The 14,767-nt window shown below is 38.2% G+C and overlaps 1 protein-coding gene across 1 annotated transcript in view; it reads left to right on the top strand.

Moving 5' to 3' along the window:
- MORN1 (MORN repeat containing 1) overlaps window positions 1-14,767 on the top strand; it is a 104,606-nt gene that overhangs the window by 1,565 nt on the left and 88,274 nt on the right. Inside the window, 4 exon segments of the mRNA XM_074933923.1 lie at window positions 1,291-1,389; window positions 2,709-2,819; window positions 4,079-4,169; window positions 6,141-6,228. Coding sequence (XP_074790024.1) covers window positions 1,291-1,389; window positions 2,709-2,819; window positions 4,079-4,169; window positions 6,141-6,228 — 389 coding nt within the window.

Below are 14,767 nucleotides of genomic sequence, written 5' to 3'. Positions count from 1 at the left end.
AAACTGCCCCTTCACCCCATTCTTCATAGATCCTTTCTTGTAGTCCATTATATCCTTGGAATGGGTGTTATCCTCTCTCCTTCTTCACTGTGTGTCATAAAAAGAAAAGGAGTACTTGTGGCACCTTAGAGACTAACCAATTTATTTGAGCATAAGCTTTCGTGAGCTACAGCTCACTTCATCGATGCATCCGATGAAGTGAGCTGTAGCTCACGAAAGCTTATGCTCAGATAAATTGGTTAGTCTCTAAGGTGCCACAAGTACTCCTTTTCTTTTTGCGAATACAGACTAACACGGCTATTACTCTGAAAACTGTGTGTCATATGTGCCTGCTCATGCTCCAGCACACTTGAAAGAGTCTTTACTTCTTTCTGAATTGGGTGCATCATACATAGTCATTCAGAGTTTAACTTGCTAGAAATATGTGAGGAATAAGGAGTTAAGAATATTGTTGTTCAAGAGCTCAACTCAATGTTCTCTCATCCTCTGGAAACAAGTGTCACTTGACTGTTCTCTAAGACTTTTGTTTATATTTTACAAATAAAACAAAAAAACAGTAATTTTCTTTCTTTTGTCTTTGTACAAATAATGAGAATCTATTATATTTGCAACGTTTCAGAGTAACAGCCGTGTTAGTCTGTATTCGCAAAAAGAAAAGGAGTACTTGTGGCACCTTAGAGACTAACCAATTTATTTGAGCATGAGCTTTCGAAAGCTCATGCTCAAATAAATTGGTTAGTCTCTAAGGTGCCACAAGTACTCCTTTTCTTTTTTATATTTGCAACCTTATATTAGGTGCTTACAGACTGGTATGAAAACAAAGTCTTTGTCTTCCAAAATTTACAGCCTCTAGAGATGAAATCCTGGCCCCAGTGAAGTCACTGGCAAACCTCCCATTGACTTCACTGGGGCCAGATTTTCACTCTACACATAAAATACTTAACACTTCTGTACTTCCTTTCATCAAGAGACTAGGTGCCTAAACATTATTTTGATAAGTATTAGGAATGCCTAAAATAGATTAAGATTCTTTAAAAGCATTAAATAAGTCTCACAAAACCTCTGTAAGATAAGTAGTTTTATCTCCTTTCTGCAAATGGGTAAATCAAGTCACAGAGTGGGGAAGTAGCTTGCCCAGGGCTGCACATTAAGTCACACACATTGCTGAGGTTGGAATTCAGAAGCCCTGATTCTCACTTTACTGCTCAAACAATTAGATGTAGTGTCTCTGAGATTATAAGAAGTCTCTTGTCATTCAGAAAGCATTTGAAGTAACATATTGTTTCCTAGGTCATGGTAAGCTGTTATTTAAGGATAGAAGTTATTATGAAGGCGAGTTTGTAGATGGAGAAATTATGGGAAATGGATTGTGATACTGGGCATCTACAGGTTAGTTCTTTTCCCTGGAATACACCATATTCTTTTAATATAAATTTTATCCTTTTACAAGGATATGTAGAAAAAAGTACATTTGATACCTATCTATATTGTAAGTTGCCACCTTGCTTTGCTCTAAATAAGAGTTTTTCTGGATTTCCATTGTAAATCCTATTTTTCAGGTTTTCATGTGTTTGCTGTTTTATACTGGATTATGTTGACTTTTGGTTAACTCCAAGCAAAGTGCATGTAATAGTGGGCGAGGGGTAATGGTGTAAACCAGAAGGATGTCTCTTACCTTTGACAATAAGAAAAGGAGTACTTGTGGCACCTTAGAGACTAAATAAGGATCTCGCAGGCAGATCCCTACACCTGCATCAAACTCTTTCAGCCCTGATCTTGTAAGAAAGTAAAGGATTAATCACCCTGTGATTAGTGAGCGGATATTGTGTATGTTCTCACACATGGATTTGTCAATGAACCTATACCCCAGCTGGCACACCTCTCCTTTTTCCTTTCTTGAATAGAGAGAAACTCTTCATGAGCTACTCCTTACCCAAAAATTATTTAAGTTCAGCCCTAAATGTGGGGCATCATGTAATTGTGCTGCCCCAGGAGATGTTATAGGAAGGAACTGTAAGTCCTCACCTCTGCTTCCTTTTTGACCTGAGGGTAAGTCACTTCCCCTCTACCCCCAGCCCTAGCAATTGGCAGTCTCTGGTGGCTGGCACGTAGCAGGTATGGGGTGGAGCCCATGAAACCTTTTATTCTATGAATAAATTGGGTAAATGCTTGACAGAAAAATATAATTATTTCTCATTCTGAGATGGTATAGGCACAGACAAATTCACTGTACAGTCCTGTATTTTTAGTACCAAGCTCCTGATTTCCCAGGCTTCATACAGAAGATTTGAATGACTACATGCCATCAAAAAGCTGTTAAGTTGACTATGAAATTAAAGTACTTTTTATACATTTCTTAACCATAAAACAACATATTATGAATCTTTTTTTAACAAGTCACTGCCATTTTTAAGATGCCTCAGTTTTAAAGACCTGAAGGAATATGGATTATGATTCATTAGTTTTAAGATAAAGACCTAATGAACAGTTTTTTTTCTTCATTTGACTGTACTGATAATAAAAAGACATTATTAATTATTCACTTTATGACTTTTTTAAAATACCGTCTACCACTGCTCTGTAAGTAAGGTACAGTAGGAACCTTTCTTTATTAGCACACTTTAGACTTAAAAAAAAAAAAGATTATTAAACCACATTTGAGACAGCTATTATTTCTTTTTTCCACTTTCCGATATATTTGCTTCAAGGAAACACTTACGCAGGTCAGTTCGTTTCTGGAGAGCTCCATGGACATGGAGTCATGCAGTACAAAGATGGTGGGAAATATGAAGGGGAGTTCTCCTATGGAATGAGAGCGGGTAAGTTAAAGTCTAAGAGGAAACTTTAATTAAAATTCACTCTAAAGTAATTGAGGTCCTGGTTAATTATTATTATTATTTTATTCATTATTAATCACAGTTATGACAACAGTGCGTAGGAATCAACCAAGAGTGGGGCCCTATTGTGCTAGGCATTATACACACAGAATAGTAGACCGTCCCTGATTCAGCAAGGTCAGGCCTAACTTTAAGCATGTAAGTGGTTCCACTGAATTCATTGGAGTATGTTATTAAGATTAGTCACATGTATCTTGCTGAAATAAGCCTTATTTACTATTTGGGGTAAAATCCCTTCACTGTCTGTCTCCTTTCCCCTACCCCCAAGAGTGTCTCAAGCATAGCAAACTTAGTTAGAAAAGTTCATTTACAACAGATTAACCCAAGGACTCTCTTGCATTTTGGTGGCCAAATTCAGATTAAGTACAACTCCATTGACTTAATTTGAGTTAAATTGCACCTGCTTACGCTACAACTGAATTTGGCACTGACTGTGTTTACACTTTAATTGACTGGAGCCTGGTAGAGTGAACATTTGGGATGATGAGAATGAGTTTAACGCAAACCTCTGGAGATTTGAAATAAGCCCATTCTTATATTTATTCAGCTAGAACTAGATAGGTTTTCATGCAAAATTTGTGGTGCTCTTTGTGAGATAACAAAAGGCCTGATCATGCAATTATTTGCACAGATGAGTAACTCTGCACACATGAATAGTCCCATTTTATGCATGTAATTAATCCCATTGAAGTCAAGCTACTTACCTATGTGATTGTTTGCAGGACTGAGTCCATAGAATGTTCAAATTTTGGGGACAGGACCACTTACTTGACTAGAGACACTGTGAGTAGCTCTGATGATTTTAATGGGACTACTGTCAATGCATAAAAGTTAAAAGTGTGTGTGTGTCTTTCTGTAGGATCAGGACTTTAGTTCTTACAGCACCTAGCATGTGATGGGTGCCACTGAAATAAACAACAACTTCTGACCTGATTTGTAGTCCACCAAAGTTTGGAAAAACTTTGGATAATTAAAACCCAAATTGTTTGATTTTTTGCTAAACCTTCATCAATTGGCTGTGCCGTGAGTTTGAAGTAGATATTTTCTGTGCAGTTTAGAAGTTAACTATATTCAAAAACCACATATTAAGGGATTTTATTGCAGGGATATGTAAGGATATTTCCTTCCTCTAGAGATTGTTTGTGTGTCTGCTAAAGATTTTTCTATTTATTATTATTTAGGACATGGATTACTTGTTGACAAGGATGGACAAACTTATCAAGGAACCTTTCACAATAATAAGAAACATGGAGGAGGGAAAATGACCTTCAAGTAAGTTTTTAATGTTATTCTATTAGTTGTTTTGCTCTTGTTAATACAACATTTAGGGGCTGGATTAAACATGCAAAAATTGGGAAAGTGAGTTAAGGTGAAACTCACCCTGTTATGCCTAGATCTAGCAGTTCACATTTTGCATGTGTAAAAGATTATCCTTTGATTTGGATCTTGTAACAAGTAATTACATCTTCTCCAATATTTAAGTTCCCCTCAGTTCTGACTTTTATTACATTTGTGTTAAACCGCAAACTCTTAATTCCATTTTTATTGTCCTTGTTCTATGAAATCAAAACAAGAAAAACTTTTATGGAAATTTGAAAGTTTAAAAATTGTCTCAAGCACACCGTAATTTGTCTGATCCCTTTGGAGTGATTACCCTCTGTCCTGCTAATGAGTATTGTACATAAAGATTCTTTGGATCCAATTAAGCAAAAACAATCCATGCAGTTTCCACACCATGAAAACCTATGCGAGGTTAGGAAGTTGATTTTTCATCTCTTTTGAGGTATTGCATGGACTTCTTCAACATGGAAGCTGGACAGAGTTTTGTTTGAATTGGTGTTCAGCTATTGGACATATGTACCAAGTCCACATGCACTACTGACGGACTTTCTGAAAGGGTTCTTTAAAAAGACATAAAGGGTTTTAGGTTTTCGGAGTGAAATACAAAAGCTATATTTAAATTGTAAGAATGTCAAAAGGCTTTTTTTGGAATTAATTAGTACTGCTGTATTTTAAAGAGAGCCACATTAATTCAAAAGTTAAGACTTCATATGTGGCGTTTCAGTCTATAGCCTAAGCTGAGATATTAAACTCCTAAAAAGATAAATTTACACAAGAAATGCTGGCAATCACAGTGCAAGCATTGCTGCTGTAATTGCTTGTAAATCATTAGTACTTCACTGTGGTACTGCGTTAGCTATGCCAGTAACACACAGCTCTGTCAAAAACTGATTAGCTCTGGATTTGCCACTTGTTAACATCTTTTTGTTTTTTAGATTAAAAAACTTTCAAAAGTCATGTGGTTATCTAAATACAGTATATTTACAATAAAGTTCAGCCTCACCAAAACCCATGCTTGAGCATGACTATCAACGGCTTTCTGTGTGGACCGGAATTACTAGGTTAATGTTTTATTTGGCTGGAATTCTGAGTCCTGAAGTTTTAGTTGCAGAGACTCCATGTGCCATTGACTGTAGAGTCAAAAGATAGCTCAGCAAAACTAATTTACACTTTGGATTTATGCAAAGCCTCTGAAGTCAAGGTGGAAATCTTATCATAGACTTTAGTGGGATTTGGATTAGGCCCTGTGCTTATGCTTTGCACTTTGTTTTCTATTTTCTGTTTCTATTTTGGCTGTGCATGGATAGTAGCCCCCACTGATCACATACCAGCGTATAAGTAAGCATACAATGAAAGAAGAAGAACAATGCCAGAAAAGGCTTGACAGCATGATAGAAGCTGATCAATCATCCCTACTCAGTAGGGAACTATAGAGGACTTCTGTTAATAGGAATAATAAGAGTCTGCTAACAAGCCATTTCCATAGCCTGTCATGCTGATCTACTCGATCTGTTGGCTTACCTTGGTTGCAAAGTGAGTTGTACCTTACCCTTGCCTTACCTGTGGGAATAAAGGGAAGGGTCTCATATAGAACTAACTCTTGCAATGTATCATCCATTGTCTGTCTCTGAGGTGAAAAAGCTTTGAAGGCCAGTGGTGGGAGCTGGCTGAATTAAGCACTTCCAGATAGTTGCCTGCTTCCCGGAGGAAGTGCCAGTTGAAGGTTGTTGGCACTATCATGCTGACTTCTCTGTGACCATGCTTATTTGCTGCTGCTGTTTACTTTTAATGGTTTATCCTGCAGGTTTACAAGCCCTGGTTTTCCAGGATAGCAGTTTATTTTATCTACCAAGTCACAAAGCATGTAAACATTAAGAATTTTCTCCTGGTTGGTTGTTTCAGGAATGGTGATAAGTATGAAGGAGACTGGATCCTGGACCAGCGACAGGGGCATGGGGTACTGCATTGTGCCGATGGAACTGTATATGAGGTATATAAAGTGGACATGTGAGAAGCAGTAGTGCTGTAACTAGGAAAGCACAAGGGAGGATTGTACAGGGTGCTTCAGGTGAATAGCCCAGAAACTCCATGACTAGAGGTGGGCATACTATTCACAGCAGTCAGTTCATTTGTCAAATTTAACCCCTGTTTTTGATCATGAATTATCCATTAGTAGAATATCATTTTTGGGTTATTTGACATTATTCTACTATTTATATGTAAATACACTTCAGCTGTAATTATTTGGGAATTATTCCCTAGGACTATTGGAATATTTGCTATTTGTAAATCACTATTTGCTCTGTATTGCTGGTCCTTTAAGACAGTATTACTTCTGTTGCCTGGTTGGACACTTGAACATTTTATAAACAGGATGAGTAAATGAATAATTCACTTTTGTTGTGAAAATTCATATAAACACACCATGACATTTTGTCTCCACAACCATCGTGCATATGAATATTCACAGAAAACAGATAAAAAAGTCACAGTAACTCTAGCGGCACTTAAGCAATTGTAAGATGCCACTCATAAACAGTGTTATTACAGTGTTACTGTAGCATGGGCCTGTTTCTCCAGTGCCTAGCACCCAAAGTGCGTGTTGAGTGCTACCAAGTGATACTTCTCTGCTCAGCTACACCCAGTAATATTTTTCCCTGACTTTGCAGAGGTGTAAATGGTTATACAAGATGCAAGAGAGTGGAGAATCAAGTTCTATATGTTTATACTCCAATCATTTGTACATCCATTGGAGGAATTTAAAAAAACAAACAAAGGAACTCAGTAGCATCTTCGATTAATTTCAGATATGACATTGGTATGGTAAAGTGGTTTCAATGCTGTGAAATTCTATCCCTGTGCAGTGTAGCATGAATTGCAAAGGCCCAACAAATTGCATGCCAAATGTTTCACTTGCTGATAAACCAGAGAAGGAGAAATTAGTTTGGTAGAGTATGGAAAAAGAATGAAATCTAGCATCAAATTCAGCTATGGGGCCCAATTTTCCCCTCACTTTTATACTAGTATGACAACTGATTTTAGTGGAATTGCTCCTTATTTTCACCAGTGTAGGTGAGAACAGAATCAGGTCCCAGTGTAAACAGATGGAGTTTATACCAGGATTACAGCAGGGCAGAATTAAGCCCCTTCTCTTCTGACTCTGCCCCCAGTATACACATGACATTCTACTAAATCTGATGGGTTTGGCCATAATATAAATGACAACCTAGTAACAAATGCTGATTAAAAGTAATTAGAAAATGCCTGGTCACTTCTTTTTCTAATAAGAGGTATTCGGTTGCTTAGGAAGTCAATATTCCATCATAGAAAGGTGAGAGTTTTTCCAGTGTAAATGAAACAATAAGATATGGCAGGGTGTGAATTATTTTGTAATAACTCACAAATAGGTGCATTCAGGCAGGAGGCTGAAGACCAAGTGCCATCATATCATGTATAGATGTGAATTATTATACAATAAATCAGGCATAGAGTTTTGTTGTTGCAATTATAGAATGTCTGGGGGCTAAAAAAGTCTCCAGTTTTAAATTTGAGCTGTTGAGAATCTGAACCAGGGCCACTTTGTGTGTGTATGTAATGGAGGACCTTTATTTGTTTAAAAAAAAAAAATCACTTTCTTGAAACTGGCTTTACACTGCCAGTGTCTGAAGAGATTGGGTTGTGATCCAACAGTGTCTTAGGCTTCAAAGTGTTTTTGTTAATTTAAAATAAAAACAGTATTTAAAAACAATATCAAAATTATTTTTTTTCTCTGCTACTGTACCATTTCTTAGGGAATAATTGAGATGATATAGTATTATGTGGCTAATTTTCCTGCTTGGAGTGATCTGTGGATATGTCTATTGCTCTGTTTTACAGCTCAGTTATATAGTGTTTAGTAACTAAACCCAAAAGGTTTTCTATCCAAAGCAAGTGTCGGAAAGCAAGCCCTGTTTTCATCTTCTGAGTCTCTCTCTCTCTCTCTCTCTCTTTTTAATTGACTTTGGGCCTGATCCAACTCCCGCTGAAGTCATAAGGAAGAGTCCCACTGAGTAGGGCCTTTTGTGAAGAAGTTTGACAAAAATGGAAATGCAGTTATAGTGTGACCACAACAACATTAAGCAATCTGGCTATCTATCACAATGCATAGTCTGTTGTGTCTTATTGCTCAGGAAGTACAGAAATGCCACTCATGCATTCATTAGGAAATTAGATAATCAGCAGGAACAATTTCTATCTGTCTGTAAACGTGTATGCCACGCTCACATTCTCCAAAATGTTAGTGGGGTTAATTTTAGGGGATATGACAAATTTTTTCTCTTTCCTTCCTCCTAAAAGTTTTGTTGTTGTTGTTGCCAAAGATCTTTTTCTCTTTTTTTTTTTTTTTTTAAACTTCAAATAACTCTACTGATACTCTTAACTTCTACTGGTATTGTTAGGGTAACGTTTTGAGGGTGGGGGAGGGAGAATAGACTAGCATATGGAAGATACTTTTAATATGGTGGCATGTTGTGATATATTCACTGTCTCATGTATGTGTGTTACTAGTTTATAGCCTTAGGCCAGGTGTATACCTAAAACTTGGGTTGATCTAGCTATGTCATTTGGGTGTGAATAATTGACACCCATGAGAGACATAGTTAAGCCGACCTAAGCCCCAGTGTAGACGCAGCGAAGTCAACCGAAGAATTCTTCCATCAACCTAGCTATCGCCTCTCGAGGGGGTGGACTGACTCACAGAAACCCCTCTGGTGCTATAGCAAGTGTCTGCATTACAGCGATGTAGCTGCAGTGCTGCCGCTGTCCTGCTGTAGTGCCTGTAGTGTAGACATAGTCTTTGTCTATGGGGATGGAAGTGTAGCCCTGTATGAACTTACGTTTGGTGTAGTTCTAAAATTCAGCTTTTCAGACACTGAAAGCTAATGTGAAAAACAACTTCAAGAATTACTAAGATTGTACATAGAAATAAAAAAAACATTTAATCAAATGTCTGGGATGTACCATTATCATGAGATTTTAGAGAAATTCAGCTCAGGAAACAGGCAAATCAGGATGTGGGTACTCAATTGACTTTGTCTTAGGAAGGGAAACATGACTTTCCTAGTAAAGCAAGGGATTTCATATGTCTGTTTTAAAGACAGTGGGGTTGGACTATCCCAGTGATACTCAAACTGTAGCTCTAGTGTCATATTGACTGTCTCTGCATGAGATGCTGGAGGAGCTCAGGGTTTGATTGCAGCTGCAAATGGATTGCCTGATGTCCGGCTGACTGAATTGAAGACTGCCTGGTGCATGTGAAGCAGTGTGCTGGGAGTGCTGGATAATTGGAGAGAAGTCACCAGGATCTCTCCTAGGTCCTGATTCAGCAAAGCATATGCTTAGAGTTGGGAGGAGATTGTGCCAAATGAGGAAGAAGAGAGCTGCAAAGTAATTGCAGTGTGATGTCCTGACGTTCCAAGGAAATGTTTTCATTGTGAAGTATCCACACTTGAAGATTTTGCATTGCAACAGTTCAGTGTTATACTACAAAGATCACAATGCAATATCAGGACTCTGCAGTATGTTTATTTTTTGGGTTTCTACATCTCCATTTGATGGAGAAGTTGTTCTCCAGAGCTGCAAGCCTAGTCCAAGTATTCTATTGTGTTTATAGCGGGAGTGTATCTTTTATTCCAAGAAAGAGTGTTTCTTAAATTCAGGAATTTTCAGATTTTGAATCCTTGGCATCAAACTATCTCCTTTTGAAACTGATTTTCGTGATCTAATCTTAGACCGTAGTGAACACTTGACATCCTCAAATACTAGCCCCTACAACACACACAATTAATGAGGCATTATAGAGTATTACTAGTATTCACCTCTGAAGAGGAGCCTGGAATTTGACTACCAAGGGGCAGAAGTGGGGCTGGTGATCTGAACTGCATGGGGAAGATTGTACAACACCTGTGCTTACTACCTGGCTCTAGCCAAAAATACTGTTGGCATCCCTCCTCCCTCTCGAGCACTAAATCTCCACTGAATTCCAGTAATATAAAGTTAATCAGTGTGTTTATTTTATATCATGCAAATGTGGTGTATAATTACCCATGCTTTCCATACTGTTCTCTGTTGGATATCAGTGTTCCTATGCTAAGAATTTTTTGCCTTTTCAGTTAAAGGTGTGTTTCTCAGTTGAATAGAAATGAACATAGTAATTCTTCTCCCTACCCTCATTTCCATGTATGCATTTTAAAAAAATATTTGTGTATCATTTCCATGAATATACACTACTTTTGGAATATAATCAATAGGACAAGTAACAATTGCTATTCCTGGGATAGTACAAATAAGTTTGAATTAGATAGGGAAACTATTAACAAAAAATGCACCATTAGCAGTATGTTTCTGGTCTTAGGTACATGTGGCCTGTCCATGTTTTTATGAAACATTGCTAACTGGCAATAAGAAGGGAGTACTTAAGTGGCTTGGCATTGTTGATAAACTGAGTGTAGATTATGCATTATTTTGCACCACTAGGTGGCTCTCTAACATTTGTTTACGGACTGATCTATTAAACTCCACAAAGTTTAATTTTCTTACATTAGATCCTGGACTGCCCCTGCATGGTTGTAAATGTTTAGTATTGTACTTAAATTTACAGTGGATATGTATGCAAAAACAGAAACATTGTTTGATAGGAAAAATATCTAACAATTCTATCAACAATACTTTGCTGATTAATTCAGCATTTTAATTGACTCTTAGGCAAGTTTATGAAATGAGCAGAAAACAAACAAAATCCCAACATTGCTATTAGTATTCATCCAACACATACTACTTTAAAGAGTTTATAAATACTGTGGTTATAAAACAATAAAAGCTAAGGAACTTAGTCATGTTTACTATGAGGGTTTAACTTCTTCCACTGTTAAACTATAACGTTGTCTTTTTATTAGGAATGAGTTGCTCAGTCTTCCAGAAGCCTTTTCCAAGTCATCCTCGTGATCTAGACCGTACAGCTCAATCAGATGGTCAAATCTTTCCACAGTTGCAAGTTGAATTTCTTTCCACACACTGCTCCTAAAGCCTCATTCCTGTGCAGGATAGCAAAAGAAACGTCCCTATCTGCCTCTGGCATTTAAGGTGGGATCAATGAAGGGATTTAGCCATTGCAACATTGAGTGTCATAGTGCCTAGAAAAATCACAGGAACAACACTGCAATCCACAAAGCCTAAATTAGAGCCCTAGGCTCCCTACAATGAATGGGGAGATAGGTACCTTAGACTGCAGGCATCAAAGCTAGCATGCTAAGTGAGAAGCCACCTAAACTAGCTCGTGGGAGACGCTGCATAGGAGATATATGCCTGAATCCAAACTGCATGAAGGCCCCTAGCTTTGCTAGTGATCCAGAAACTGAGAGAAGATAGGCACTCAGCCACCTAAGTTGTGTGCAGGGATTGACAATTATGGCGGAAGAGGGGCAGAAGCTCCCTTATAACATTTAGACTAGTGGATAGAATACTTGCCCAGGCTGTGGGAGACCCCTAGTTCACATCCCTCCCTCCTGAGGGAGAGAAGGGATTTGAACAAGGGTCTGTTACCTCTCAGATGAGTGCCCTACCCACTAGTTTATGGAGTCATTCTAATACCATCTCTGACCCAAGTAATTGAGGATTAAATTGTAACAACTTCAGTAGGAGAGACTGATGGAGCCTCACACTCTCTGGGCAGTTCTGTGTGAACATGCCTGAGGGGCCTGATCCAGTAGGCACGCTCAGAGGCTGCCTCCCAGACTGGGTGCCCATGTGTGACTTGGGCAGCTGAACTCCTTTCTATCAGTTTGCAAATCACTCTGGAATGTAGGCAGGAGCTAGGTAGTCAGATGCCTATCATGAGACAGCAGCACACATGCTCAGACAGGAGATAGGTATCCAGCTGCCAAGAGTGAGGCTGCAGTACACATTCCCAGAGGGATAAAACCTAGGCACCAAGTGAGTTAAGGCACTTGCAGCATTAGGTGAGTTTTGTGGATCAGACCAGTGCCTAAAAATGGGACTTAGGCCTACGTATCTTAGTGGACCCACCCTTATCCGTCGTCTTTGGCTTCGGCATTTCATTTAACATCCAAGTTTACAGTGGGCATTGTCTCTTCCATTCCAACTTGGAAAAAATAGACAGATGATAGATTTTAAGACTACCCATCGTGACTTTAGAGAGGTGAGAGGATCCTTTCTATCTCTTGCCTCTTGTCAGCTGGTGGCTAGGCTTTAGTGCTGAGGTAAACAACTAGCAGAATGCACCACCCACTTTGACGGATGCGTCTGAATGCATCCGATGAAGTGAGCTGTAGCTCACGAAAGCTTATGCTCAAATAAATTTGTTAGTCTCTAAGGTGCCACAAGTTCTCCTTTTCTTTTTAGTTTAAAGATAGTCTCATAATACAATAACAGCTCGGCTCTTGCTATGCTGAATACACACTTAAAAAGTGAAGAGTTCAACAAGATGTGAATTGTAAAAAATGAGCAATACAATTTGCAAAACCTAATCAGAGATTGTGTACTGGCGATGAAAAGATTCAAAACCAGTCATGATGCTAGAACAAATCTTGTTATCTGTATCAGGCACAGGGAATCTCAACCCTCTTGTTTTGCCCATGAAAGCTTGTGCATGTACATTTTCCTGGCTTAGTCTTTGGGCATTCAAAACTCTTATGTACACAAGCTTTATTTGTTGCAAGTTAGCTAGAACTTTACCCAATTTGCACACGACAGCTTTACTCATGAAAAAAGCATGTGCAAGATAGTGGGCACAGCTTTCTAGATTGCTTTTGAAAGGTTATAGTCCTTATTGGGACAATGTTTTGAAGAAGCTGAGTGGAGAGTGGATCTAAGAAGCCAAATCAGCAAAGTCATAAAATAACCAGTTTAGGGAAATAAGGGCATGGACAAATATTTCGATCTTTCAACCCAAAAGGAAGTACTTCTACATGGCAGTATTTCTGAGGTGTCAAAAAACAGATTGAATAATGGCACAGATGTTACTTTGGTGTGTCTGTGCTCTGCGTTTTTGATCTGTAATAACACAACAGCTGGATTTCCTTTTAGGACAACCCTTGGAAGGAGAGAAATTAGTAAGCGGGTTGGGTCAATCCGCTGATAGCATATTTGGATTTTCCAAAAATGTTTATCTCAGCCAACAGTTTGATTAAACAGCAGGTGAACAAGCAGTAGTTAAGACTACGCTAATGGAGGAAGCTGTTAATGGCAAAATAACTCAGGTTATCATCTGCATAACCATAAAAAACTAATTTCACACTGGGGGAGGAATGTTGCCAAGAGGTAAGAGCATGGGATCTAAACTGGAATACTGAAGAATCTATAACGAGAGTAGAGCATTGAAAGTTTCAAGGCATAAAAATTCCCATCATTGACCTATATTCTTATGATTTCAGTTTGAACATGTGAATGTGTGGATGCAGTTGAGATTGGAAAACAATATAATGAAATCCATGCAAACTTCATATGTATTAATGAACTAAAACATTTATTTTTCCACATGAAAAGTGTTTCCTACCTATGGTTACTCTTCTTTGGTGGCTGCATAGGTCCAGTAAGCAGATGCTGTGTTCCATTCTGTCCCTGTTGCTGCTTCTTTGTGTGTTTTGGCTGAGTTTAGTTTGTCTTCTTTCCCAGAGGAAGGCCTGCTGTTTGATACACCTGCTAACTACACTAAACAGGTGGCTAGCCCTATGGGCTTTTTCACCTGCAATGTTTTTTTCTAAAGATCCATTTGAGTTTCATTATCTATTTTGAAGATTAAGAGCCTCAGTAATTATGCAGATTCTTTAAGTTTAATTGGTATTTAAATTACTAGATTTCAGTAGTTCTGATTTATACCACATACCTGTGGAAAACTTAGAATGTATAGATACAGTAAAATAACTCATCCCCAGTTTGACACTAAGGTAACATAGTGATGAGTGCAATTAGAACAACCTAGATCAGTAATGTCAGCAGTGGTAAGGTAGCAATGCATTTTTTTAAGTAAATAACAAAAATTTAAATTGCTGTTGGCATCACTGGCTATTGCTTCACTCATGAATATAACTTTTTATTATTTGTATTCCGGTACTGCCAACACTGTGCTAGGCGCTTTCCAAACATATGAATGTGCAGTCTCTCTAATACTTCTCTCTAATGCTCCGTGACCATATGTTACAATCAAAGGCGTGTGCATGATGCAATATTCACAAGAAGAAGACAGGAGGGTGTAACCAATAATAGTTATGTCAAAATATAGACCAATAATCCAAGAAAAGCTCTTTCCTCACCCCCTTCCTTCAGTTCACTCAAATTTGTATATAACATACAATAGATTAGGATGAGGTTTTATAGTAAATATTTTGCATTGTGACAGGATATTTTACCCTGAGAAGCAAAGCTGTTTTGCTTACTCAACCTAGGAGTCCAGTCTCATTAGTTCCAACTCAGGAAGATAAACAGTGGAGAGTCTTTGAAGCCAGACAGGGGCCAGGGTGTGAGACAGGTGCTCC

This window comes from Natator depressus, chromosome 18, assembly GCF_965152275.1.
Source record: "Natator depressus isolate rNatDep1 chromosome 18, rNatDep2.hap1, whole genome shotgun sequence".
In the NCBI taxonomy this organism is placed as follows: domain Eukaryota; kingdom Metazoa; phylum Chordata; order Testudines; family Cheloniidae; genus Natator; species Natator depressus.
The sequence above is the reverse complement of the archived record's forward strand: the minus strand, read 5'-3'. Positions and strand labels throughout refer to the sequence as shown.